The sequence below is a fragment of the Stegostoma tigrinum genome, chromosome 8, assembly GCF_030684315.1.
Source record: "Stegostoma tigrinum isolate sSteTig4 chromosome 8, sSteTig4.hap1, whole genome shotgun sequence".
Classification (NCBI taxonomy): Eukaryota; Metazoa; Chordata; class Chondrichthyes; order Orectolobiformes; family Stegostomatidae; genus Stegostoma; species Stegostoma tigrinum.
Window position 1 is genome coordinate 64695465 of NC_081361.1, and position 26577 is coordinate 64722041.

Below are 26577 nucleotides of genomic sequence, written 5' to 3' on the forward strand. Positions count from 1 at the left end.
TGCTTGGCCTGCTGTGTTCATCCAGCTCTACACCTTGTTATCTCAGATTCTCCAGCATCTGCAGTTCCTACTATCTGTGACACACCTGTATAATTTTATTTTCTGGTGGTCACAGACTACTTGAATGTTAAATAAATGAAACTCCTTCCGACTTACAAATGTAGCTAGCTGGGCTCCCAGAGACCTCTAATAGTAACCTGAGTGTAGTCAATTACACGCTGTGTTGTAGGAAGAGTGTACACTACTGAAGCCAGTGGCTTCTTGCAGCCTGGCTACCAGTATCTGATGTGACGAGAATTGAATAAGTTATTTGATTCATTTGAACTGGGCATTGATTATATCTCTTACATGCCAATTATTGCAGCCTGGGAAATACCACGTGCCTCTTGTGGATCTCTAGAATGAGCTGTCCTTGAAATTTAGATCTACAGTCATGATGAGGATGACTAGTATCAAGGTCCTTCTAAAACCCTGGTGTTGCATGGTGTAAAGGAGTGCCCAGAGGTTAGTGACCACCTGGTTAAACCCCAGCCATCTCTGGCAATGCATGTCAGACACTTGAAGATAGTAGCAGCACTTTCTGAAATGCACTTGCACTCCAATGCTCTTTGGTGACAACGATTGCCCTGGTTGCCTTCCTTATGATCTTTCTCCCTGTCGACTAGTGCTGGCTGATGATCTTGTGGCCTATATTGTTGTGCAATTGTAACCCACCTCTTGTAAAGCCTCTCTTCCATCACGCAAGATTGCAAAAGTATTGAATGTATGAACCCATTAGCAAATACACAACATGAACTAAATAAAAGGTGTTGGGCATTGTCCACCTGAGATTTGCTGGACTGGGAGAAGAACTATGAGGTGCAGGTGCAGGTAAGCACAGAGATGGGCGGGTCACACTGCAATCGCAGATAATGCCCACCTCATTTCCCTGAATCAGGCTGTGGGAGAATGGCTGCAGCAGAACAACCTGCTGCAAGGGGCTATTTGCTGAGACCATTCAGGCTTGTTAAGACCAACTTTCAGAGGCTGACTGGAGCTTTGTGGAACAGGCTAACTGCTTGGAGGTGGCAGATCTCAGGCCCTTCCTACCAGTCTTCATCAACTCTTAGCTCTCAGACAATTGAGAATACCAACCATAATCCCAAACTAAATTAGCCCCACCAGCCTGCACTTTGCCCACATCCCTCCAAACATTTCTTATTCGTGTATTTATCTAAATGTCTTCTAAATGTTGTAACTGTACCCATATCCATCTCTTCCTCTGGAAGGTCATTCCACACATGAACCACTCTGTACATATAAAAAAAAATGCCCTCATGTCTTTTTAAAATCTTTCTCCTCTCAGCTTAAAAATATACCTCCTAGTCTTGAAATCCCCACTCTAAGGAAAAGATACCTGCTATTAACCTATACCCCTTATTATTTCATAAACCTCTATCAGGCAATTTTTCCGGTGAAAGAAGTCCTAGCCTATCCAGACACACCTTATAACTCCGATACTCCTTTCCTGGCAACATACTAGTAAATCTCTTCTTAACCTCCTCCAGCTTAATAATATCCTTCCTACAACAGGGAGACCAGATCTGAACACTGTACTCCAGAAGCAGCACAACATGCTGTACAACCCCAGCATAACGTACCAACTGCGTTCCCAAAAGTCTGAGCAATGAAGGTAAGCATGCCTATCTATCCGTGATGCAAACTTCAAAGAATTATGTACCTGAACCCCTAGATCTCTAAGTTTACAACGCTACCCAAGGCCATACTTTTAATTGTATAAGTCATAACTCTGTTTGTTTCACCAAAATGCAATACCTTGCATTTATCCAAATTAAACTTTGGCCACTCTTCAACCCATTGACCCAACTGTTCAACATCTTACTGTAATCTTGAAATAACCTTCTTCACTGTCCACCATACTACCAATTGGTGTAATCTGTATACTGACCATGCTTTCTATATTCTCAACAAAATCATTGATATAAATGACAAGCAAATGTAGACCCAGCACCCATCCCTGTAGGACATGGCTAGTCTCAAGCCTCCGGTCCAAAAAACAACCTTATGCTATCATTGTCTGTCTCCTGTTGTTAGGCCAATTTTATATCCAATTGACAAGTTCACCTTGGATCCCATGTGATCTAACTTCAGTAGTTAGTCTACCATGTGGAACCTTGTCAAAGGCTTTTCTGAAGTCTAAATAAAGAATGTCTACTGCTCTGCTCTCATCAATATTAATTCAGCAAAAAAACTCAATCAAGTTTGTATTACATGATTTCCCTTGCACAAAACCATGCTGACTACCCCCAATCTTTTCTTGCCTCTCCAAATGCATTTAATCCTATCTTTCAGAATCCCCTCCAATAACTTAACCACGACCAAAGTGAGACTCATGGATCTCTTGTTCCTAGGCTTCTGCTTACATCCTTTCTTAAACAAAGGCATAACATTAGTCACTCTCCAGTCATTAAGCACCTCACCCATATTTATAGATGATACAAATATTTCTGCAAGGGATCCAACAATTTCCTCCCTAACTTCCCACAAAGTCCTGAGATACACAATATCAAATCTGGGAGATTTATCCACCCTTATACTTTGAAAGACCTCCACCAGTGCTTTGTATGTAGATTAAATTCCCTACAGTGTGGAAACAGGCACCTTGGAGCATCCTACCCAGACACATCCCCCTACAACCCACACACCTCTGAACACTACAGGCAATTTAGCATGGCCAATCCACCTAGCCTGCACATCTTTGGACTGTGGGAGAAAACCCATGCACAACACGGGGAGAATGTGCAAACTCCACACAGACAGTTACCCGAGGCTGGAATTGAACCCGGGTCCCTGGTGCTGTGAGGCTGCAGTGCTAACCACTGAGCCACCGTAATGTGAATTGTTTTCAAAGCATCAATATTTATTTCCCTGAGTTCTGTGCCCTCCATTTCTTTCTCCTCAGTAAAAACTGATGCTAAATAGTCATTTAATATCTCTCCCATCTCCTGAGGTTCAACAGAAAGATGATCTCTTTGCTGTTTAAGGGGCCCCACTCTCTGTCTAGTTGCTCTGTTGCTCTTAGTATGCTTGTTGAGCCTCTTTGGGTTGTTCTTAATCTTATTTGCCAAGGCTATCTTATATCCTGTCTTTGCCTTCCTGATCTCCCTCTTAAGAATGCCCCTCTTCTCTTTGTACTGTTCAAGATATTCACTTGAACCCAGTTGTTTATATCTCATAAATGATTTTTTAAATTCTTGACTAGCACCTCGTTGTCTTTATTCGTCCATGTTCTCTAAACCTACCAGGCTTACCTGCCACTCCTAACCAGAATAGAATGACTCTGTAATCTTGTTACCATACTTTTGGAAGATTCCCACATATCAGAGTCCCTTTATCCTTAACTCACAGCCATTAATCCTTGAACTCCTATGTCTTACGATCTATTTTCTTTGCCTCCTATACTCCACCCTTGAAATCCTACCATAATCCAAAATCTTACTCTGTCATCCTTGGTCTACTCTTGCTATGACATGAACCTCTCTCAGAGAACTGATGTGCTCTGCCTGAAGATTGATATTTCATATTTTACTGTCGATCTGCTATGTATGGCACAACTGCCTCTCAGTTGGGTAGACAAGTTCTGATATTCTCAGTGATGGACCATGCTGTATAAAATGGAGCCCGACACTTCCTTCCATTTGCTGCATCCACATATGTCAGTGTCCTTCTGTACTGCCAGTTGAGAACACAACTGTCAGGACCCCAACCCAACCCTGTCTCTTGTCCTTGCTGCTACCACATCATCGAGTTTCTCCAATACCCCTCCCCATGCTGCTGAAAAGGCAAAAATAAAATCTCACCTCAGATGTAAAAATTGAAGAACCCCGCTTGATGCATGCCACCTTTTAAGTCATTGGGAAACGGGAAGCACAGGTTTCCTGTCTGCCATCAACTTCAGTCCTACTTAGTTCTCCTTTAATAAGTATTCCTGGCATGACCACTAGATTCTCCCCATCAGGCAGTGTGGTGGTTGCTGCATCATTAACATGCTGCTGTGAATTTCTCAGACTTAACCCGACATCAGAAAATTGAGATTGCAGCTCTTGTCTGATTAAGACCACCTGCCCACCTCACCTCATCTTATTCATACAGCCCCAGTTAAATCTGCATCTATGTGTGGCCTGTTATATGACATTAACCATTTCTTCCCCCTTAGCTGACAAGATTAATTAAATTCTGAAAATGGCTTCATCGAAAGAAGAACTGGAAATTTCTAGACTGATGAGTTTTCTGCAGGAGTGGGACAATGGCACCAAAGCTGTCCGACATCGTATGTTGAATGATTTTATAAATACAAATAAAGGTAAAACAGGTCCAGAGCTGGAACTACAGTTTGCTCAAGGTGCCAGTTTGTTTCTCACAAGATTGACAGCATGGCTCAGATTAACGTATCCTTTTCTTTAGGCTGAATCTTAACATCTGTTTTCTATCAAATTGTGGGGAATATTTCTTAACTTATAAATAATTCAATCAACATCAGTGAGGGAAATAATGGACAACAGTATGTTATTATAGAACTTTTGTCTCTCTTAAAGGAGTATATTGTAGGCCTACTGTAGTCTGAATTTGACATGAAATTATCAGACACAGCCTGTAAGGCTGGTGGAAGATTGAACAGTAACTTTGAAACAACATTTGAAACAACTGTCTGTGTGGAGTTTGCACATTCTCCTCGGGTCTGCGTGGGTTTCCTCCGGGTGCTCTGGTTTCCTCCCACAGTCCAAAAATGTGCAGGCTCGGTGGATCGGCCATTCTAAATTGCCTGTAGTGTTCAAGGGTGTGTGGGTTATAGGGGGATGGGTCGGGGTGGGATGCTTCAAGTTGCAGTGTGGACTTGTTGGGCCGAAGGGCCTGCTTCCACACTGTAGGTAATCTAATCTAATCTAATTAGGCTATATTTGCAAAGGAAATACTTATTATGGGGAATAGGCCAAGTTGTGGAAGGTGGTGCAGACATGATTGGCAGAATGGTCTCCCACTATAATATATGAGAATCTGAGAAAAATCTAAAGCAAGAATGATCAAATGCTTGGTTAAAGGCAAAAACAGAACTGGGAATGCTGAAAATCTGAAATGAAAACAAATTGCTAGAGAAATTCAGCAGATTTGGTAACATCTGTGGACAGAAAGCAGAGGTAACACTTCAGGGCCATTTCTGGAAGAGGATCACTGGAGTTAAATAATTGGGTTTTACAAAGATTATTAAACACGCAGAATACTGTGTACAATTCTGATCGCCATTCTATCGGAAGGATGTTGCTGGGTGCAGGAAAGATTTACAAAGATGTTGCCAGGACTGGAGGATTTGAGTTGTGGGAGAGGCTGAATAGGCTGGTGCTTTTTTGCCTGGAGCATCGGAGGCTTTAAGTATGACTTTATAGAGGCTTATAAAACCATGAAGGACATGGTTAGGGTGAATAGCCAAGGTCTTTTTCCTGAGGTGGGGGAGTCCAATACTAGACAGTATAGATTTAAGGTGAGGGGGGAAAGATTTATGAAGGATGTGAAGAAGGCAAGTAGAGAAGCTGAGTTTGGACAGGAATTCCTGAGTATAGAAATTAGACAAGCTAAGGAATTATTGCCCATTTGTAGAGTGAAGGCAGAGAGGTTTGAGTTGGAGGAACTCTGTGTTCTTGGAGGCATACAGAGAGGGGGGTGAGGCACTGGAGGTTTTGAAGAAGTGAATTAGAATTCTAAATTTGGACCTTTTGCTGATAAGAATTCAATGTTAATTCATAATCTTGTAATAAAGGAACCTTTTGGGGAAGGATGATCATAATATGAAAGAACATGGGCAGCATGGTGGCTCACTGGTTAGCACCACTGCTGCACAGCACCAGGGAACCGGGTTTGATCCCACCCGCAGGCGACTGTGTGGCGTTTGCGCATTCTTTTGTGTCTACGTGGGTTTCCTCCGGGTGCTCCGGTTTCCTCCCACAGGCCAAGGATGTGCAGGCTAGCTGGATTGGCCATGCTAAATTGCCCGTAGTGTTCAGGGATGTGTAACTTAGGTAGGTTTTAGGGGAATGGATCTGGGCGGGATGCTTCAAGGGTCTCTGTAGATTTGTTAGGCCGAAAGGCCTGTTTCCACACTATAGGGACTCTGTGATCTTTTATGAATTTTCAATTAAGTTTGAGAATTTGAAAGCTAAGTCTGAAATTAATGCTTTTAATCTGGGCAAAGTAAATGTATATGTGAGGGATAAGAGATAACAAAGTGTGGAGCTGGATGAACACAGCAGGCCAAGCAGCGTCTTAGGAGCACAAAAGCTGATGTTTCAGGCCTAGACCCTTCATCAGAAAAGGAGGATGGGAAGAGAGTTCTGAAATAAATAGGGAGAGAGGGGGAGGCAGATCAAAGATGGATAGAGGAGAAGATAGGGGAGAGGAGACAGACAAGTTAAAAGGGTGGGGATGGAGCCTGTAGAGGTGAGTATAGGTGGGGAGTTAGGGAGGGGATAGGTCAGTCCGGGGAGGATGGACAGGTCAAGGGGGCAGGATGAGGTTAGTTGGTGGGAAATAGATTTGCGGCTTGAGGTGGGAGAAGGGGATAGGTGTGAGGAAGAATATGTTAGGGTGGCGGGGATGAGCTGGAGTGGTTTTGAGATGTAGTGGGGGGGCGGGGAGATTTTGAAGCTTGTGAAATCCACATTGATACCATTGGGCTGCAGGGTTCCCAAGCGGAATATGAGGTGCTGTTCCTGCAACCTTTGGGTGGCATCGTTGTGGCACTGCAGGAGGCCCAGGATGGACATGTCGTCTAAGGTATGGGAGGGGGAGTTAAAATGGTTTGCGACTGGGAAGTGCAGTTGCTGATTGTGAACGGAGCGTAGGTGTTCTGCAAAGTGGTCCCCAAGCCTCCGCTTGGTTTCCCCAATGTAGAGGAAGCCACAATGGGTACCGCGGATGCAGTATACCACATTGGCAGATGTGCAGGTGAACATCTGCTTGATGTGGAAAGTCATCTTGGGGCCTGAGATGTGGGTGATGGAGGAGGTGTGGGGGCAGGTACAAGTTGGTTCAAGTACATAGGTAAAAAAGTAAAGAAATATTATAGTAGGCAGACAAGAATAATTTTTTAAAAATCTATAATTAGCAATTAATAATTAATAATAACACATTTGCTAAAGGATTAAAAATTCAATTGGGAAGGTAATCCAACCAGGGCCAACAACACCTCAAGAGTAATTGATGGACTAAAGGAAGAGACTTTAATGTAACTGGAAAGGGATTGGTATTTTAAAATTCTGCAAAGCATGACAAAGAAGTTGAGAAACAAAAACAAACTGGAATGTTGGAGTAAATTAACTGGAAACATAGAAACAGCTTGTAATAGATTCTACAGATAAATAAAAAGAGAGAGAATCGTGAGAATAAATGTGAATGCCTACTGGGAGAGATGGGAGGTGTTATAGTGGGATATGAGGAAATGGCATCTGGTTTCATGGTAGCAGGCACAAAAAAGATTCCAGAGTTGTGGGAAATCACTTCTAGTAAAAGTGAATAATTTATGAATATTTGTGAAGAAATAGCACCTGAGAAATTATCGGCACTTCAAGCTGAATAATATTCCTGGTTTGATGATTCATAATCTAGCATTTTAAGACTACAGATATAGTGGTAGATTGTTTTTGATTTTACAGAATTCCCTAGATGTTAGAATGAATCTTGTGTTAGGAAATGTGATTCCACTATTTGTTAAAGGAGAAGGAGAGAAAACATAGAATCGTAAGCCAATTAGTGTGACATCAGATATTTACAAGATGCTGCACTTTGTTATTAGGGATGGAAGTTGACAGAATCTCCTCAGCACTGCTCGCAATAATCTTGATGGTGTGAATTTAATAGAACACCTTTGTCTGAACTCTCAGTGACAGCCATGTGTACTACATGTCCACTTCTGGTTAACCCGGTGCTTTGAATAAAAAGAAGCAGCTGCAACATCCTCAAATTTCCCTGAATACAGCTCCTGAATACAGCATTTGCACAGTTGACAGAAAAGGAAACAATGTTCCTTTTGTCTCTTTAGCAAAGCCTGCGTTGCTTCTTGTTGTTTTTCTTCCAATTTATCTCTGCAGTCGTTTTTTTTTCTCAGATTCACAGAGTCATACAGCACAGAAACAGATCCTTTGATCCAACTTGTCTCTGCTGACCAGACATCCTAATCCTACCTAGCTGCATTTGCCCCCAATCCCTCCAAACCCTTCCTATTCATTGACTGGTACAGATACTTTCTGAATGTTGTAATTGTATCTGCCTCCACCACTTCCTCTGGCAGCTTATTCCATATACGCACCACCTTCTGCTTGAAAAAGTTATCCTTCAGATCCTTTTTAAATCTTTCCCCTCTCACCTTGAACTTATGCTGTATAGTTTTGGACTCCCCCCTCCACCCTAGGAAAAAGACTTTGGCCATTCACCTTATTCACGCACCTCATGGTTTTATAAACCTGTATAAGGTCACCCCTCAGCCTCCGATGCTCCAGGAAGAAAAGACCCAGCCTATTGAGACTCTCCCTATAATGCAAACCCTCCAGTCCCAGCAACATCTATGTAAATCTTTTATGCACTCGACAACATCCTTTAGAAGTGTGATTAGAATTATACGCAGTACAATAAAAGCGGCCTTATCAACATGCTGTACAGCCACAACAAGGCTCCTAACTCCTTTATTGACTGTTCTGACCATTGAAGATAAGCATGTCAAATGCTTCTTCACCACCCCGTCCAACTGCAACTTCACCTCTCAGGAGCTATGCACCTGCATCTCTAGGTCTCCTTGTTTGACGATAGTCCCCATGGCTCTACCATTGCTCATATAAGTCCTGACCTGGTTTGTCTTAACAAAATGCAACACCTCGCATTTTTCCAAATTAAACTCCCTGTCCCATTGGCCATTTGATCGAGGTCCCATTGTACTGTGAAATAATCTTCTTCACTGTCCATCACACCACCTATTTTGGTTTCATTTGCAAACTTACTAACCAAGCATCGATCCTTGTGACACACTGCTGGTCAAAGGCCTCCAGTCCAAAAAGCAACCCTGTACTATCACCTTCTGCTCTCATCTGCTTTTGTCATTCTTTTAGATCTGCAATCAAAAGTTGAAAAAATTAGCAAGGACAATATTATGGAGGGTTTCAGGTTGATTATCGCAGGAGCTGCAGTTGCCCATCACTGTGATTAAGAATCACCAAACTTGAAACGTTGACTCTGCTTTCTCCTCACAGATGCTGCCAGCCCTGCTGAGTTTCTGCAAGAATTTCTGTTTATGTGTCTAACACTCAAGTTTCAGAGAGATAGAGAGCATAAAATAAAATATTTGTGTACTTCTATATATCTTGCTTCTACTCTTGGAAAATCTAACTATTGCAGAGTCTTTAAAATAATTTACTACCTTCATTTCTTTAATTATCCATAAATTAGAAATGTGTGTTATATTTCTTTTTTCTGGAAGTTGGAACCATGGCTGTGTTGTGCCATATAGCAGGTGAATGATCAATATTTTCTGAAGTACTTAACATCTTTGAACAGCTACATGGTTGGTACCTGTGTAACTGAACAGTTACAAGCCATTGGTGTATTTTTGTCTGCAACAAGTGGGTAAGCCTTAATTTAATCATTGCAATAATGTTTATATCATCAGTTGTTCTTTGTTTCTAAGTGAAAAATCTGAACCTTTGGCCGTTTCCTACTGCACATGCCAAATATTTATTTGGAAATAAGGCCATTGATCCAAGAGCTCTACAAATGCTACTTTTCGATGGTGCTAGAAAGTAGACAACAGACATGTAACAGTTGTCACTCACTTTCTGTGCATCTGTGGAAAGGCTCTTGTCTTTCACCCCAAAGTTCATTACAGGGATACCTTTGGGATCGAGAACCCAGCAACATTACTAATTATTTCTGTGGCTTCTCTTACAGTGGCCTTGTAACACACAAAACACTCAAACAGTTCTAATTCTTGCCTAATCAGGATAACAATTACTGTAACTGTTTATATACAACATTATCTCCATCACTGTGCCACTATACACTTTCAGAACATCAATTTGTGTATTTCTGTCAGTTATTCTGAAAGATGTGCTTTTTAAACACTCCTACTTATTTGGCCTCTTGGTTTTACTTATTTGCAACTCATTCAAATTTTTGTTTATTTTAAATTTGTGAAATTGTGTTACATATGTTTTTCTTTTTAGGTTGTGCAGATAGTTTAACTACATTTTGATGTGAGTTGTGGCTAACGGATGTTTTTATTCAATGCAATAGTGCTTGTGTTATTTCCATGACATAAGAATCTGGGTTGGATATGATAGTATTGAAGAATCCAATAGATAGCAGCTGAACTAATATTATTCTATCAGGTAACAGTGCTGCCAATAAAGTGTTATTCTTCAAGTGATCCAAGGTAAGGTGAAATGTGAGATTGTTGCATCCTTAGGTCACATACTGTGATGATATCATGACCATTTCTCTTAAAGTCATATTGCCATTGTGACATTAAGACACAATACAACTTCCCCTTTTTCAAAAAATAAAAATTATCTCAAGCAGATATACATGGTTGTATTCAGACAGGTGCTTTCAATTCACTAATCATGTAAACAGGTAAGACAGTTTATAAGAATAACATTTCAAACATCAGTGTAATGCTTTGACCAAAAATTGACTATATAGCAGTATGAGATTGACAGAGCTAAGTGATCCCGCACAAATGGATCAAATCTAACCTCTGCAGTGCTGTCATATCCTGTAGTGAATAGTGGTGGACAGTTGAACAACTCATTGGTGAGGAGTCTCCACAAATATTGTTGTCTTCAACAGTGAAAGAGCCCACCATGTCAGTGCAAAAGAGTGATAGCCCTTGACATCAAGACTGGATTCAACCAAGAGCAGCATCAAGGAGCCCTAGCAAAACTGGAGTCATTGGGAACTGGGGGCAAACTCTCTGCTGGTTGAAGTCAGACTTGGAATATAGGAAGATGATTACGTTTGTTGGAGGCCAGTCATCTCAGCTTCAAGATATCTCAGCTTGAATTCCTCACGGTAATATCCCAGGCCCAGCCTAATTCAGCTGCTTCATTAATGACCTTCCTTTCAGGGTCAGGGCAGAAGTGGGGATGTTCACTGATGATGCAGATCAGCTGCAACACACTAAAGCAGTTCATGTTAAAATGCAACAAGACTTGGAAAATATACAGGCTTGGGCTGACAAATAGCACATAACACTTGCCGCACACAAATGTCAGATAATGATCATTTTCAATAACATCCAATATAACACCTCGCATTTTTCCAAATTAAACTCCCTGTCCCATTGGCCATTTGATCAAGGTCCCATTGTACTGTGAAATAATCTTCTTCACTGTCCATCACACCACCTATTTTGGTTTCATCTGCAAACTTACTAACCAAGCATCGATCCTTGTGACACACTGCTGGTCAAAGGCCTCCAGTCCAAAAAGCAACCCTGTACTATCACCTTCTGCTCTCATCTGCTTTTGTCATTCTTTTAGATCTGCAATCAAAAGTTGAAAAAATTAGCAAGGACAATATTATGGAGGGTTTCAGGTTGATTATCGCAGGAGCTGCAGTTGCCCATCACTGTGATTAAGAATCACCAAACTTGAAACGTTGACTCTGCTTTCTCCTCACAGATGCTGCCAGCCCTGCTGAGTTTCTGCAAGAATTTCTGTTTATGTGTCTAACACTCAAGTTTCAGAGAGATAGAGAGCATAAAATAAAATATATATAAATATAAACCACCACACCTTGATATTCATTGGCGTTATTATCACTGAATCCACCATATCAAAATCCTGGGAGTTATCATTGACCAGAAACTCAACTGGAACATGCCACGTAAATGCTTTGGCTACAATAGCAGGTCAGAAGTTAGGAATACTGCAGCAGAACCTACCTCCTGATTTCCTAAAGCCTGTCCACCATTTACAAGGCACAAGTCTGGAGTTTGATAGAATGCTTCCCACATATCTGGATGAATGCAGCTCCCACAACCTTCAAACAGATTGACATCATCTAGATAAAGCAGCCCAGTTGATTGGCACCATATCCACAAACATCCACTATCTCCACCACTGACACTCACCAACAGTGTGTACCATTTATACAATGCACTGCAGAACAGACAGTGCCTTCCATATCCGAGACCACTTCCATGTAGAAGGATATGGGCAGCAGATACATGGAACACTACCACCTCCAAGTAGCCCTTCAAGCCACTCATTATCCTGAATTGGAAATATATTACCAACAGACACAACAGGGAGTGAGGTTGTTAATAAAGAAATGCAGTCAATGGAACGTAATTGTGGACACAGATGGTTTGAGGTGTGTATACTTCAATGCTAGAAGTGTCAGAAATAAGGCGAATGAACTTAAGAGCATGGGTCAGTACTTGGAGCTACGATGTTGTGGCCATTACAGAAACTTGTGTTACTCAGGGAGAGGAAAGGTTGGAAGTTCTGGGATTTAGATGCTTTCAAAGAAATAGGTAAAGAGGCAGGGCAGTGGCATTGCTAATTAGGTCTAGTACAGCAGCTACTGAAAGGCAGTTTGAGAATAATATGTCTACAGAGTCAGTTCAGCTTGAGGTCAGGAACAAGAACGGAGCAGTCACTTTGGCGGTATTTTACAGACCCCGTAATAGTTGCAGAGAAGTGGAGGAGTGGATTGGGAGGCAGATACTGGAAAGATGCAGAAGTCATAGGGTTGTAGTCATGGGTGACTTAAACTTTCCAAATATTGATTGGAAACTTTTTAGTTGTAATAGTTTAAATGGAGCAGATTTTGTACAGTGCATTCAGGAACGATTCCTGACACAGCATGTAGATAGACCAACGTGAGGAGAGGCCACTTTGGATTTGGTGCTTGGCAATGAACCAGGCCAAGTGTTAGACCCGTTGGTAGGAGAGCATTTTGACGGTAGCAATCATAACTCTGTTACTTTTACAATCGTCATGGAAAAGGATAGGTACATACAGCAGGGTAAATTGGGGGAAGGGTAATTACAGTTCAGTTAGGCAAGAACTGAGTAACATAAAATGGGAACAGATGCTGCCGGGGAAGAGCACTATTGAAATGTGGAGACTGGTTAAGGAATGCATACTGCGTGTGGTATGTTTGTCCCTAGCAGGCAGGGAAGATGTGGTTGAGTGAGGGAACCTTGCTTCTCAACTTGGTTGAATGACTGGTTAAGAGGAAGAAGGATGCTTATGTAAGGTTCAGGAAACAAGGAATGGAAAAGGCTGTAGAGGGATACAAGTTATCCAGGAAGGAGCTGAAGAAAGGGCTTAGGAGAGCTATAAGGGAGCATGAGAAAAACTTGGCAGTTGGATCAAGGAAAATGCCAAGGCTTTTAACATGTACGTGAGGAATAAGAGAATGACCAGAGAAAGGGTGAGGCCGATCAAGGATTGGAAGAGAATGTTTGCATGGAGCCTAAAGAGATAGGAGAGGTCCTTAATGAATACTTTTCTTTGGTATTCGCAACTGAGAGGGACCTAGTTGTCGAGGAGGACAGTGTGAAACAGGCTGGTAGGTTAGAGGAGGTCAATATTAGTAAGGAAGATGTACTAGGAATTTTGAGGAACTTGAAGATAGATAAGTCCCCTGGGCCTGATGGGATTTATCCAAGTATTATATGGGAAGCGAGAGAAGAGATCAGAGGACGCATGGCGATGATCTTTTCGTCCTCGCTGTCCATGGGTATAGTAGCGGAAGATTGGACAGAGGCGAATGTCATTCCCTTGTTCAAAAAAGGAATAGGGATAACCTTGGAAATTACAGGCCAGTTAGTCTTACATCAGTGGTGGGCAAATTATGGGAAAGGGCTCTGAGAGATAGGATTTATGATCAGTTGGAAAGGCACAGTTTGATTTGTGATAGTTAGCATGGATTTGTGAGGAATAGATCATGCCTCAAAAGCCTTACTGAATCCTTTGAAGAGGTGACCAAACACATGGATGAAGGTGGAGCACTGGATGGATTTAAGTAAGGCATTTGATAAGGTTCCCGGTGGTAGGCTCATGCAGAAAGTGAGGAGGCATGGAATAGGGGGAAATGTGGTAGATTGGATTCAGCATTGGCTGACTCTTAGAAGACAAAGGGTGGTAGTGGATGAAGAATATTCAACATGGTGCTCAGTTACGAGTGGTGTACCACAGGGATCTGTTCTGGGTCCTCTTCTATTTGTGACTTTTGTAAATGATTTGGATGAAGGAGCGGAAAGGTGAATTAGTAAGTTCGTGGATGATACGAGGGTGGGTTGCGTTGTGGACAGTATGGAGGGCAGTTCTAGATTACAAAGGGACATTGATTGGATGCAGAGCTGGGCTGAGAAGTGGCAGATGAGTTTAACCCTGAAAAGAGTGAGGTGATTCATTTTGGAAGGACAAACTTGAAAGCAGAATATAGGGATATGGAAAAGATTCTTGGCAGTGTGGAGGAGCAGAGAGATCTTGGGGTTCATGTTCATAGTTCCCTGAAAGCTGCCACCCAGGTGGATAGAGTTGTTAAGAAGGTGTATGGTGTGTCAGCTTTCATTAACAGAGGGATTGAGTTCAAGAACCGTGAAGTTATGCTCCAGCTATACAAAAGCCTGGGTCGGCCACATCTGGAGTATTGTGCCCAGTTCTGGTCACCTCATTACAGGAAAGATGTGGAAGCATCGGAAAAGGTGTAGAGGAGATTTAACAGAATGTTGCCTGCAATGGAGGGAGGGTCTTATGAGGAAAGGTTGAGAGAGCTCGGGCTTTTCTCTTTAGAACGACGAAGGATGAGAGGTGACTGGATAGAGGTGCACAAAATATTCAGAGGTATAGATAGAGTCGACAGCCAGAGACTTTTTCCTAGGGTGGAGGTAGCTATTATGAGGGGATATAGTTTTAAAGTGAGTGAAGGTAGATATAAGGGAGACAACAGAGGTAGGTCTTTTACTCAGAGTGGCAGGGGTGTGGGATGCATTGTCGGAGAGGGTAGTGGAGTTGGCCTCATTAGGGGCATTTTAGCGGCTATTTCATAGGCATATGGATGATAGTGTAAGGTAGGGGTGGAGGGTAGATAGACCTTAGGATTAGGATAAAAGTTTGGCACAGTATCATGGGCCGAGGGGCCTGTACTGTGCTGTACTGTTCTATGTTCTCTGTTCTATTACCATTCCTTCACGATTGCTGTGTCAAAATCCTGGAATTACCTCCTTCACACCATTGTGGGTCTACTTATAGCACATGAACTGCAGCGGTTCAAGAAGGCAGCTCACCACCATCATAAAGGGCAAATGGATGCAGGGCAATAAGTACTGGCCAGCCAGTGATATCCACATTCTGAGTGATTTTTCACAGAAAGCTTGCCTGGACCAGAGGAGCAACACTCAAGAAGCATGACACCAGTCAGGACAAAGTGGCCACTTTTTTGGCACTACAACCACATGCATTCATTCCCTCCACCACCAAAGCTCTTCAGCCGTAATGTATGCAATCTAAAAGATGCACAACTGCAATTCAACAAGGGTCCTTAGATAGCACCATTGATCAGTCTGCTGTGCATTGGCCTGAGTTGGCTTTTGTTCACTTGCAATGTTGTACCATGAACAGTAATGTCTTTGTATGATCCTGACAGGTTGCATATTTTAAAACCTTTTGCTGGCATCCAAATCCTTGCATTTGTATTTTTAACCCGCATGCTCTAACCTTGTGCAGTTTCGGTAGTTCTGTATCTGTTTGCTCACTGTGAATCACTTTCATTCTTTCCTCTGTCTTTGAAGAAGTATCTCCTGGATATCCATGATTAGACAATTGGTTGCTGGGTAGTGTTGTTTGTATTTACCTTCTGCGTTTCAGGTGTTCTGGAAATGCATGAAATGCAGCACTGTGATGGTCTTGGTTAGTTGTTCAATGCTTAATGATCATTGATTTGATGGTGCATACTCTGCTGGACTGTTTGAGAATGTATAATGAAGTGATAATGTGACTTGGACAATCCTCCAATAAATGCACATCTTGAAATGCTAAATAAACTGAAAATAGCATTCATCATGTCGGGGATGGCTATCCCTCATTAATAGAGGGATTGAGTTCAAGAACCGTGAAGTTATGCTCCAGGTATACAAAAGCCTGGGAAATTTAGAGAATAAACACAAGAAAGTTATCTTCCCTATGCACTATGAATAAGTTAATTGCTTCTTTCATCTAGGGCTTGGATAAATCACCATGTGGATGTAGAGGCTTCTCTCACTGCTGGAGTTGATACGTTTTGGTATTCCTTTTGTGCTTTCGTTAGTCATTGAATATCTCGATTCATCCCTGCCTAGTACAGAGATTCATGTGCTAACCATCTTAGGTTTTCAATACTTGTTTGTCCCCTGGTCATGAAATTAAGGCCTAATACTTTTGGTATTAGGACTTGTTTGTCTTTGTCATGATACACTAAGTTTATCACTGTCTTGCCACAATGAACAGATTTTCTCAGGAACCTCCTTAATTACGAGAAACCATCTCTGGATAATAATTTTTTTACAATATTAATAGCTGTTCATCTTCAGCAGGTGCTAATTGCCAAAACATAACAGATCAACCTTGAGAATGTCTTCCATTTTGTAGTCTACAGCATCAATGTGTAGATCAAAAGGAATATCTATGCCATTATATAGATAAGGTAATTTGCACAGTGTGTCAGATGTAATCATTGTGGTACCTTCTCAACAATCCTACCCATACTCTGCTGAAATATGTCTTGGTTACCGTATGACCCAAATAGCAACTATGGAAACAGGTCCATCCAAATGGTGTCCTAAATGTCATGACCTAAATGAAAAAAGAGTTTCAATATTTTGCATTTAGCTTGGGCGAAAAAAAAGCTTGCTGTGGAAAATTTAAGATTTAATTCATCAGATGTCAGTATTTTGTGGACACCTTTTTGTCCACAAAATGCCCTCTGCTGCAGCACCTTTTGATAAAATTATCCATAAACACTTTGGTTGTTGTCTACATGATATGACTTCGTCTGATAATCCTGAAGTTAATCATTACCTTGAGCTGGTCTTTGACAACCTTTCAGTTGTTTTCTTCATCTTTCTGTTCGTCTATGGAAAGACCAGATGTATTAAATGTGCAAAACCCTTCCCTGCCAGTGGCAAGCAAGACTTTTGAACTTCCTTTTTGGAATCATCTATTGCTTGTTCTATAAAAGGGAAGTCCTCACAATGTTCAAACAGTTATAATTCATTGAGGTTGTTATTGGATTCTCCCAAATCCATAATGAAATTTCTCCATTCCAGGATTCTGCCTTAAGAATGTTGGTTTGTATCACTTTAAGCCAAGTGTCCCTGGCTTTGTGTCAGTTTAAATTTTAAAGTTCTTCTTTCTTCAATGGTTGTGCAGCTGCTATGTATCAACTGTTAGGAACACCAATTTCTTCCAGCTTTCTGTAGTGCACTTCAGATTTTTCAGATTAAAAGTACCCTGCAACCTTTTTATTCTTTAATCAATCTGAAATTTTTTTATTCTTGAAGGAATTTTAAATTCTGATTAAAAATAAGTTTGATATTTCCTTGTAGTTAATACCAGATTTATAGATCTGTACAACTGACTGTACTCTTAAGAAAATGACGTAGCTTAAGGTAAAGAACTGTCCCCTTTTGCATATTCTCCATTGTCTAAAGCTCTTGACCAGTTAGTTTTTAATTAATCACAGAATCACAGAATTGTTAAAATGCAGAAGAAGGCCATTCAACCCATTGAGTCTGCATTGACTTTCTGAACATTTGACTTGGTGCCAAACCACAGCATGTATTTCTATTTAAATAAACATCCAATGACCTCTTAAATGCCTCATTTAAACTTGCCTCCTCAACATTTGCAGGGAGTGTATTCCATATTCAATTCACTCACTATGTGAATAAGTTTTTTTCTTACCTCGTATTTCTTCTTTAGCAGAACACTTTTAAAATGCTACCATCTGGTTCTCAATCCATTTGCGTTTCTCCCTATCCATTCTGTTCAAACTCTTCATGATTTTGACAACTTTAATCAAATCACCTCAAGCCTTCTCTCCAAGGAAAACCGCCTCAATCTTACCCATAGCCAATGGCATGCCAGTCAATAAGTGATGAGGGAGAGGAGAGACGAGAAAAAAAGGGGTTCGCCAAGTTGATAAATAAACTCATCGATTCTTTCGGGGTAACAATGACTGTGTGACCTTCATACTTTCCATGATATCTCTGCCATGGATGTTGAGATGTGCAAGTGCACTGTCTACCTCTGGATTGCTGCCCTTGTCTCCTGTTGAACACCTGCTTTTGATTTGATTTGATTTATTACTGTCACATGTACTGAGGTACAGTGAAAAGTATTGTCTTATGTGCTTTATGTGTAGATCGTACTATACAAGTGCATCAAGGTAACAGAACAGACTGAAGGATACAATATTACAGTTGTTGACAAGGTGCGGAGAGAGATCAATATTAACATCAAAGAGGTCCATTCAAAACAGTTAACAGTGGGAAGAAGCTATTCTTGAATCTGTTCATGTGTGTCTCCAAACTTCTGTATCTTCTGCCTGGTTGAAGAGAGTATAACCAGGGTGTTGGGGGTTGTGTGTGGGGATGGTCTTTGATTATGTTGGTTGCTTTCCCAATGCAGTGAGAAGTATAGATGAAGCTTCACCTTCAAGAAACAAATAAGCTAGTAGTGGGTGAACTGCAATATATATTTAGATAGTATGGTGGTAAAAGTTGAACAGTTGAATGTACCTTGCAAGTAAATGCCATCAAGATAAGAGTCTTTCATAGATGGCTGAGGCTCCTACCATGATGTGGGTGAGTTTGCCTCCAACAGGGTGTTTTACATTTGTGACAATATTTAAGTTCCCTCTGAGAAACTGGGCACAATGCCAAGATATTAAAGAATCCAATAGACATTTGTTACAAATAGCCATTGTGTACAAACATTAGATACCTCCCGGCACATAAGTATTTGGACTAATATTATGCTATGAGGTTATAATGAAGAATATGCTTCCAGTACAACGTCATTCTCAAACGATCTGAAGACAGGTAGATAATGAAATCTTTATACCCTCTGGTCACATGCTTTAATGCAGTAATTGTGAGCAAAAAGACATGTTGACATACAGACTGAAACCTAAAACAATACATTCTCTGTAGTCTAAAGAATAAGTTTCTAATCATATCAAAGCTTGTTATTTACACTTTTTGTAGTATGTTGTATATGTTTGCAAACATTAGTTAAAAACTTTTTTTAGACATGTACAGGTACATATTACATAAACAGATAAATTTTACAATTTATTGCAGACATCGATATCTCATAGAAGTTTTAGAAGTTGGAGGTGTTTTGACGTTTCTAGAAATTCTGAAGTTGAAACAGTCACGAGAAGATAATAAAGAAGAAGCATTAAAGTTGCTTCAAATTATTGCAAATGCTGGACGGAAGTATAAGGAACTAATCTGCGAAAGCTATGGTAATCTAACACATTGAAACTGATTTTATGTGATTTGGTTAAGTATTGCCGATTGGACCTGTTTCCAGGTAAGCTAACCTCATCTAATGTTGTGTGATCAGCTCATTAACCTTGTTTTATAAAGCTCTTACTGTGACTTGTGAGATTGTGGGGATTTGGGAAGGAATTTCAGTTGTCAGCAGTAGTGAAGGACCAAAACTATTTTTCTCTGCAAAGTGTAAGGACTAGGTGGCAAAAAGGTGAGACATGAACATCAGCCATGCAGCAATGTTTTATGAAGGACATTGAATCCTAAATCAGAAAGTCCATTACAAATGGATTATGTGTGATTAAGTACTGTTTAGATGCTTCAGTTTCCTAATGGGAAAGCTCCTATTTCTGACTGCTTTTAAAGTCTTTACTTACACTTATCGTCCTTTTTCATTTGTATTCTGTGTTTCTCTATCTGATAATACAAGGAGCTGGAACTTCAGTCTGTTAGCCATTCAACAACATATTATGAACCTATAGAACCACAACAGGTGGTACGGTGACTAAATGGTTGAGGTGACGTGGTGGCTCAGTAGTTAGCACAGCTGCCTTGCAGCACCAGGGACCTGGATTCAATTTCAATCTCCGTCAACTGTGTGGAGTTTTCGCATTCTTACTGGGTCTGCATGGGTTTCCTCCCACAGTCCAAAGATGTGCAGTTTAGGTGGATTGACTGTGCTAAATTGCCAATTGTGTCCAGGGATGAGTAGGTCAGGTGGATTAGCCATGGGAAATGCAGTGTTACAGGGACAGGATATGGTGGATCTGGGTGGGATGCTGTTCGAAGGGTCAGTATGAACTTGATGGGCCTGTTTCCACACTGTAGGGATTCTATTTTTTTAAAAAACCCATCATTCCAATATAAAACTGCCCAAATAAGTAAAAGATGTTAGCTATTTACATATTAGTTTATGTAGCTATATCATTACTTTGATTATTAAGCCAAATTTGAAATCTCTAAGCCATAAACAGTGGCTTAACACATTTCTTTTCCAGGTGGTTTTTTGAATTTTATTCAGATTTTTACTTCCGTTGATGACAGGAAGAATTTACATGGTGTGCATTAGCAATTTGTTTCTTGGAAAATGGTAGATGCTACCTCTACCTTTATTGCATAGCAGCTTTTACTAAAAGGATAAATAAAAATGCTACTAAAACAATAAATTAGCCAAGATGGACTTCTGTAACCGTAGATCAGCAAAATTGTGGGAAGACATGTCGACGGGTGGAGGTGAACAATTGCAATCTGATATTTAGCAACAGGTAATTGCAGAGGGATTCCTTAGATGCAGGGGTGTTACTAGAGGTGTGTCAAGTTGCAAATTCTGTACCCTTATTCAAAAAAGCTGTATGAATAAGCTTAGGAATGGCAGTTTAACTTTGGTAATAGAAACATTTTATAAAGAAGACAGAGCAAAAGTAATAGACACTTGGACAAATGTAGATTAATTAATTGATTTAGTGTTACGTGTACTGAAGTACAGTGAAGAGCTTTGTTTATGAGCAGTACAGGCAGATTATAGTAAGCAGGGATGTACAGATCAAAAAGACTTAGAGCCATACAGATTGCATTACACAGGGCGTGCAGTAGTAAAGAAAACCAGAGTACCATTTCAGCAAACCATCTTGCTGCTATGCTAACATGATGGAAAGTGTCATCAACAGTATTATCAAGAAGAAAGTCCATAGCAATAATCTGCTTAGGAACACTCAGTTTGGGTTTCATCAGGGCCACTCAGACCCTGACCTCATCATCGCCTTTGTTCAAATATCAACTAAAGAGTTGAATTCTAGAGGTGAGGTGAAAGTGACTACCCTTGACATCAAAGCTGCATTTGACCAAGTGTGGAAACAGGGAACTCTAGTAAAAATGGGATCAGTGGTAATTAGGGGGGAAACTTTCTGTAGGTAGAGTCATACCTGACACAAACAAAGATGTATGCAGTTGTTGGAGGTCAGTCAACTCAGTTTCAACCTCCCGGAATGCATTCTCGGGTAGGGTCCGAGACCCAACCATCTTCCGTTGCTTCATTACTGACCTTTTACCCCCTCATAAGGTCAGAAGTAGTAATGTTTGCTAAAGATGGCACCATGTTCAGCACCATTTGTGACTCTACAGATACTGAAGCAGTCTATGTTCAAATGCAGCATGATCTGGACAATATTATAATTTGGAATGCTATGTGGAAAGTAACATTTATGATACAGAAGTGCCAGACAATGATCATTTCCAACAAAAGAAAATTATATCATTGCCCTTGACATTCAATGGCACTGCCATCACTGAATCCCCCATTATCAACATTTTGGGATTACTAATGACCAGCAATTGAACTGTATTTGCTGTATAAATACAGTGGCTACAACAGCAATTCAGACACTAGGAATCCTGCAGCGACTACTTCCTGACTGCTCAACCTGACCCCCATCTACAAGGCACAGGTGAGGAGTTTGATGGAACACTTCCCACTCCTCTTGAAGAGTGCAGCTCCAGGTTTGGCCTGCCTGCCAGCAACACACAGCCACGGCAATGTACCTTCTGAAAAATGCACTACAGCAATTCACCTAAGATCTATAGACAGCACCTTCTAAACACACAAATATTACCATGAAACGGACCAGGATAGCAGATAAATGGAACACCCCCACCACCTCCATATACCATCCTGAACTGGAAATACATTGTCATTCCTTCAATTTTTCTGGATCAAAATCCAGGAACTCCCTCCCAGATACATTGTATCTACAACAAATAGAGTGCAGTGGTTTGGGAAGTCAGCTCACCTCCATCTCCTCAAAGGAAATGAGGGATGGGCAGTGAATGCTCACTTGATCGGCAGTACTTATGTCCCATAAATTGATAAAGAAATTTCCATCCTGGGCCTACTAGTATTCCAATAAAGCTCAACAATGAACTATGCCTCATTTTCTGCTTCGGCACTTTACAGCCATTAGGACTTACTGTGCTCCACAGCTTCAGAGCACGACCCCTGTCCTGTATTTATATTATAGCTCAAAATTGAATGAATCGTCTTTAATCACTTTGTGCAACAGCATGCTAAAATGCCAGGAGTGGTGTATTATGGTGTTAATTCACCTGTGATAGGAGATTCTGTAGTGATTAAACTAAGGCCAGCTAGCTGGATCTCGCAGAATGAATTCCTTAATTGGGGTTTTTAATCTGGTCCAATCAGGGAGCCCTGGCTGACATTTTAAAAAAGAAAGAGGGTGTCAGAGATTCTGGATCTCTGAGAGCTGGTTCTGAAGAGGCTATACTAGAGCGAAGGACTCCTCATATATAAATAAAAGATGACTTAGTGATGGGATACCAGCCTCTGTGGAGTTATTTCAGTGGCGATGAGTAAAGAATGTTACTAAAGAAACTTGCTCACATCAGTCGTTATAGACTTAGGTTAAGCATTTCTTATGTCCTGCCTTTGCATGATGATTTGTTTGACCCTGCTATTGAGGACTGGGCCCAGTATGTGGAAAGACCTTTTCTTTTCCCAGCAAGCAACATTGTGGCAGATGAAAAGTAAGAGCAATTCTCCTAACACTCTGTGGAGCCGCAGCTTTTTCTGTTATGAGGAGCCTAACTTAGTCTGAGACACCAATACTAAAACCTTTCAAGAATTAATAGATGTAGTTAAGGAATATTACAATTGCCGTTCTCTAATTCTGAGATGTGATTGCGTTTACTTGGTAGTTCAAGAACTGGGGAATCCCTATCAGGATTTTTGACTGGTTCAAGATGACTGGCAGAAGCATGTGACTTTTGTTTAACCGTTAAATGTTGAGCGATCATTTGGCAGGTGGGATTAATGATGTAATCATGCAAAAGTACCTACTAGCTTAAGCCCAGCTGGACTTCAAAACAGTTGCTACAACTGGCTTCATGATTGGAAAATGTGACGAGTGGAACATATGAGTTACAGTGTATTCCAGTGGGTGTGGGCACCCTCACATTCTGACTGAGCTTGGGGAACACCACTTGAGAGACAACAATTGCATAGCCTAATTCAGGAAATATCTTAATCAGAGGGACACTAGCTTGGTCTGCAATAAAACCCCAAAACAAAGCCAAGCCTCAGGTAAATGGTTAATAGTACCTTCAGGACGCTGGCCGGTAAGCCATTGTAGTTGCTATTGGTATACGAACATGATGGTTAAAGACTCCTACTATATCTAAATTGAGTAAGATAACTCATAGGCCAGTATCCAGGAGAATTCATACCCTGAAATGTCCAGATATGTCTGGCTTGGACTAGTTAAATTGCTTAGCAACATCCAAATCAAAATAAACATCTAGTTAAATGCTCATCCAGTTTTAATAGAGGTTGATACTGCCACGACTGTCTCAGTAGTTGCAGAACCAGTTTTTAAGGAAATTCATTTTAGACCTCAGCTAGACTGAGAATCTACACAGGGGAACTAGTACAGAGTAGGGGTATAACTAATGAAAAGCAGCTGATTCAGTTACCAGTGATTGTAGTAAAAAGGCTTGGAGCCCAAACTTGCTGTGCCAGTACTTGTTTGCGAGAGATTCACTGAGATTGGCTCAACATTTTTCAATTAGAAAATGGCTGTCTGAAGTCCTAATTAAATACTCAGAAGTCTTCCAGGAAGATCTAGGTACTATCAAAAGAACCAAGCCCACCTTACATGTTTATCAGGAAGCAGTTCTGTTTATCCGCAAGGCCTGCGCAGTGTCATTAGTCTTTTGTGGAAAAGTAGAGGCAGAAATCAGAAAGCTGGAATTCGAAGGAAATATCAAAGCAGTCCAATTTGCAGAATAGGCAGCTCTGGTCATTCCTTTTATGATGATTTCAAACAAACAGTGAACTGCTTTTTGTAGCTGGATGAATACTCAGTCCTTCACATAGAGGATTTGTATGCAAAATTGGCAGGTGTCTACCCTTCACGGACCCAGACATGAGCAATGCTTACTTGCAATTGTGTTTAGATGAGGATTCTCAGAAGTATGCTACAATTAATATCCATAAGGGCTTGTACCAATATGCGAGACTGACATTTGAAGTGTCATCAGCCTATTCCATTTCTCAGTGGACGATGGAGAATGTTTTACAAGGACTACCTTGCATCGCCATTTATCTGGACAATGCTCTAAAAGCTGGGAAAACTAATAACGAACACTTAGAGAACTTGGACATAGTATTAAAGCATTTTTCCGTGGTGGACAAATGCCAAAGAAAGGAAAAATGCATGTTCCAGGCACCCCATGTGATCTACTTGGGCTACAAGGTCGACATCCTTTGAAAAAACAAGTGAGGATGATCAAAGGTGCCCCGGCTCCCACATCTGTCCAGGAGCTTAGGTAATTTCTTAGGCTGGTAACTTGTTATGAAAAATTCATGCGTAACCTGGCCTCCATCCTGGCACCTTTGCATTGACGTCTAAAAAAGGTCAGCCTTGGCTTGTCTATGCGACCATTTCCCTACCTTGCAGTGAAGTAAAGACACACCTATGATCCTCCAAGGTGTTGGCACATGATCCAAAGAAATATCTGGTATTGGCATTGCAGTGCCTCCCCGATATGCTATCGGCATGGTATTAGCTCATGGTTGGCCTTATGGACAGGAATGCTAAATAGTGTATGCGCCCCGAACTTTGACTAGTACAGAGCATAAATACACCCAGTTAGAGAAAGAAGGATTAGCAGTCATCTTTGGAGTCAGGAAATTCTGCCAATAACTTTTATGGATGAAATTTGTGATGATAATGGAGCACAAACCCCTAATTTGTCTGCTTAAAGAGGACAAGGCAGGGTCGCCCATAGCTTTGGGCATTATTCAGCAGTGTGGTCTAATATTAAGCACTTATAATTACAAGTTGGAACACCATCCAGGAGGCTAAGTAGCAAATGTGAATGCATTGAGCTGCATCCTATTAGCAGATACTCTGCTGGTAGTACCCCCAGTGGCAGAGTCTGTAATAGTTTCACATTTTCTGGTGGCGATGAGAGAAGCCGAAAGGCTGTCACAACCAAAACTGAAACCTTTTTGGACTGGAAAGACAAGCTCACGGTCGAGGACAGCATATTGTTAAGGAGAACAACAGTGATTGTCCTGAGCAAAAGTTGCCACCAAATACTGGTTGAACTCCAGCAGGGCTATCCAGTCATCTCCAAAATGAAGATACAATGTTTGGTGGCCAGGCTTGAATGCAGACACAGCTTAATTGGTGTGGGGCAGTGCCCAGTGTGCCAACAAGGACAAAATTACCACCAGCAGCTCCCCACATCAGCGGGAGTGGCCTTTTACACCTGGTATTTGGTTGTGTGTCAACTATGCACATCCTTTCATGGACTCAATGTTCTTAGTCATTGTAGGCGCCTACTTAAAGTGTTTGGACATGCGTAGGGTTCATTCGCCAAACACGGAGATGCAATAGAAAAACTGCACGCATCTTTTTCAGTACACAGAGTCCCTGAAGTTGTGGTCACAGATAATGGGCCATCATTTACCAGCAGGGAATTTGGGTATTTCCTGAAGTTGAATAGGATTCAACCTATAAGGACAGCTTCAGTCCACCCAACATCCAATGGCTTGGCATAAAGAGCAGTCCAAATTTTGAAGGTAGGCTCGAAGAAACACCTTGCAACGTCACTTGATACTAAGCTGTCATTGGTTTTTATCTGATTACAGAAACACTGCACATTGGCTACTGAAATAACACGGCAGAGTTGCTAATGGGTAGAAGACTACACTAGATTAAGCCTGATTTTCCTGGACCAGGGTGTGGGCAAAAACAGCATCAGGAATGCCAAAGCTTGAAAGAAGACTCTGCCAAGCAAGAGAGACTGTTTGATACAGTGAACAACGCTTGGTGTAAGAACCATGGAAATGGCCCTGCACGGGTAAGAGGCACAGACGATACAAGGTCAGGACCAGTGACCTTTAAAGTTTGGGTAGGTGCAACAGTTCTAAACAAGCACCTGGACCATATGAAAGCTGTGAATGTATGAAC

General features: G+C 41.2%; 1 protein-coding gene across 3 annotated transcripts in view; it reads left to right on the forward strand.

Moving 5' to 3' along the window:
• armh1 (armadillo like helical domain containing 1) overlaps window positions 1-26577 on the forward strand; it is a 71604-nt gene that overhangs the window by 5473 nt on the left and 39554 nt on the right. For 2 of the 3 annotated variants that reach the window (XM_059648250.1, XM_059648253.1), the window contains exons 2-5: window positions 1573-1672; window positions 4217-4448; window positions 9595-9663; window positions 19394-19560. In XM_059648250.1, coding sequence (XP_059504233.1) covers window positions 4243-4448; window positions 9595-9663; window positions 19394-19560 — 442 coding nt within the window. In that variant the 5' untranslated portion in view covers window positions 1573-1672; window positions 4217-4242. The remainder of the gene's footprint in view (window positions 1-1572; window positions 1673-4216; window positions 4449-9594; window positions 9664-19393; window positions 19561-26577) is intronic. The other variant, XM_059648252.1, reaches the window with a different exon arrangement.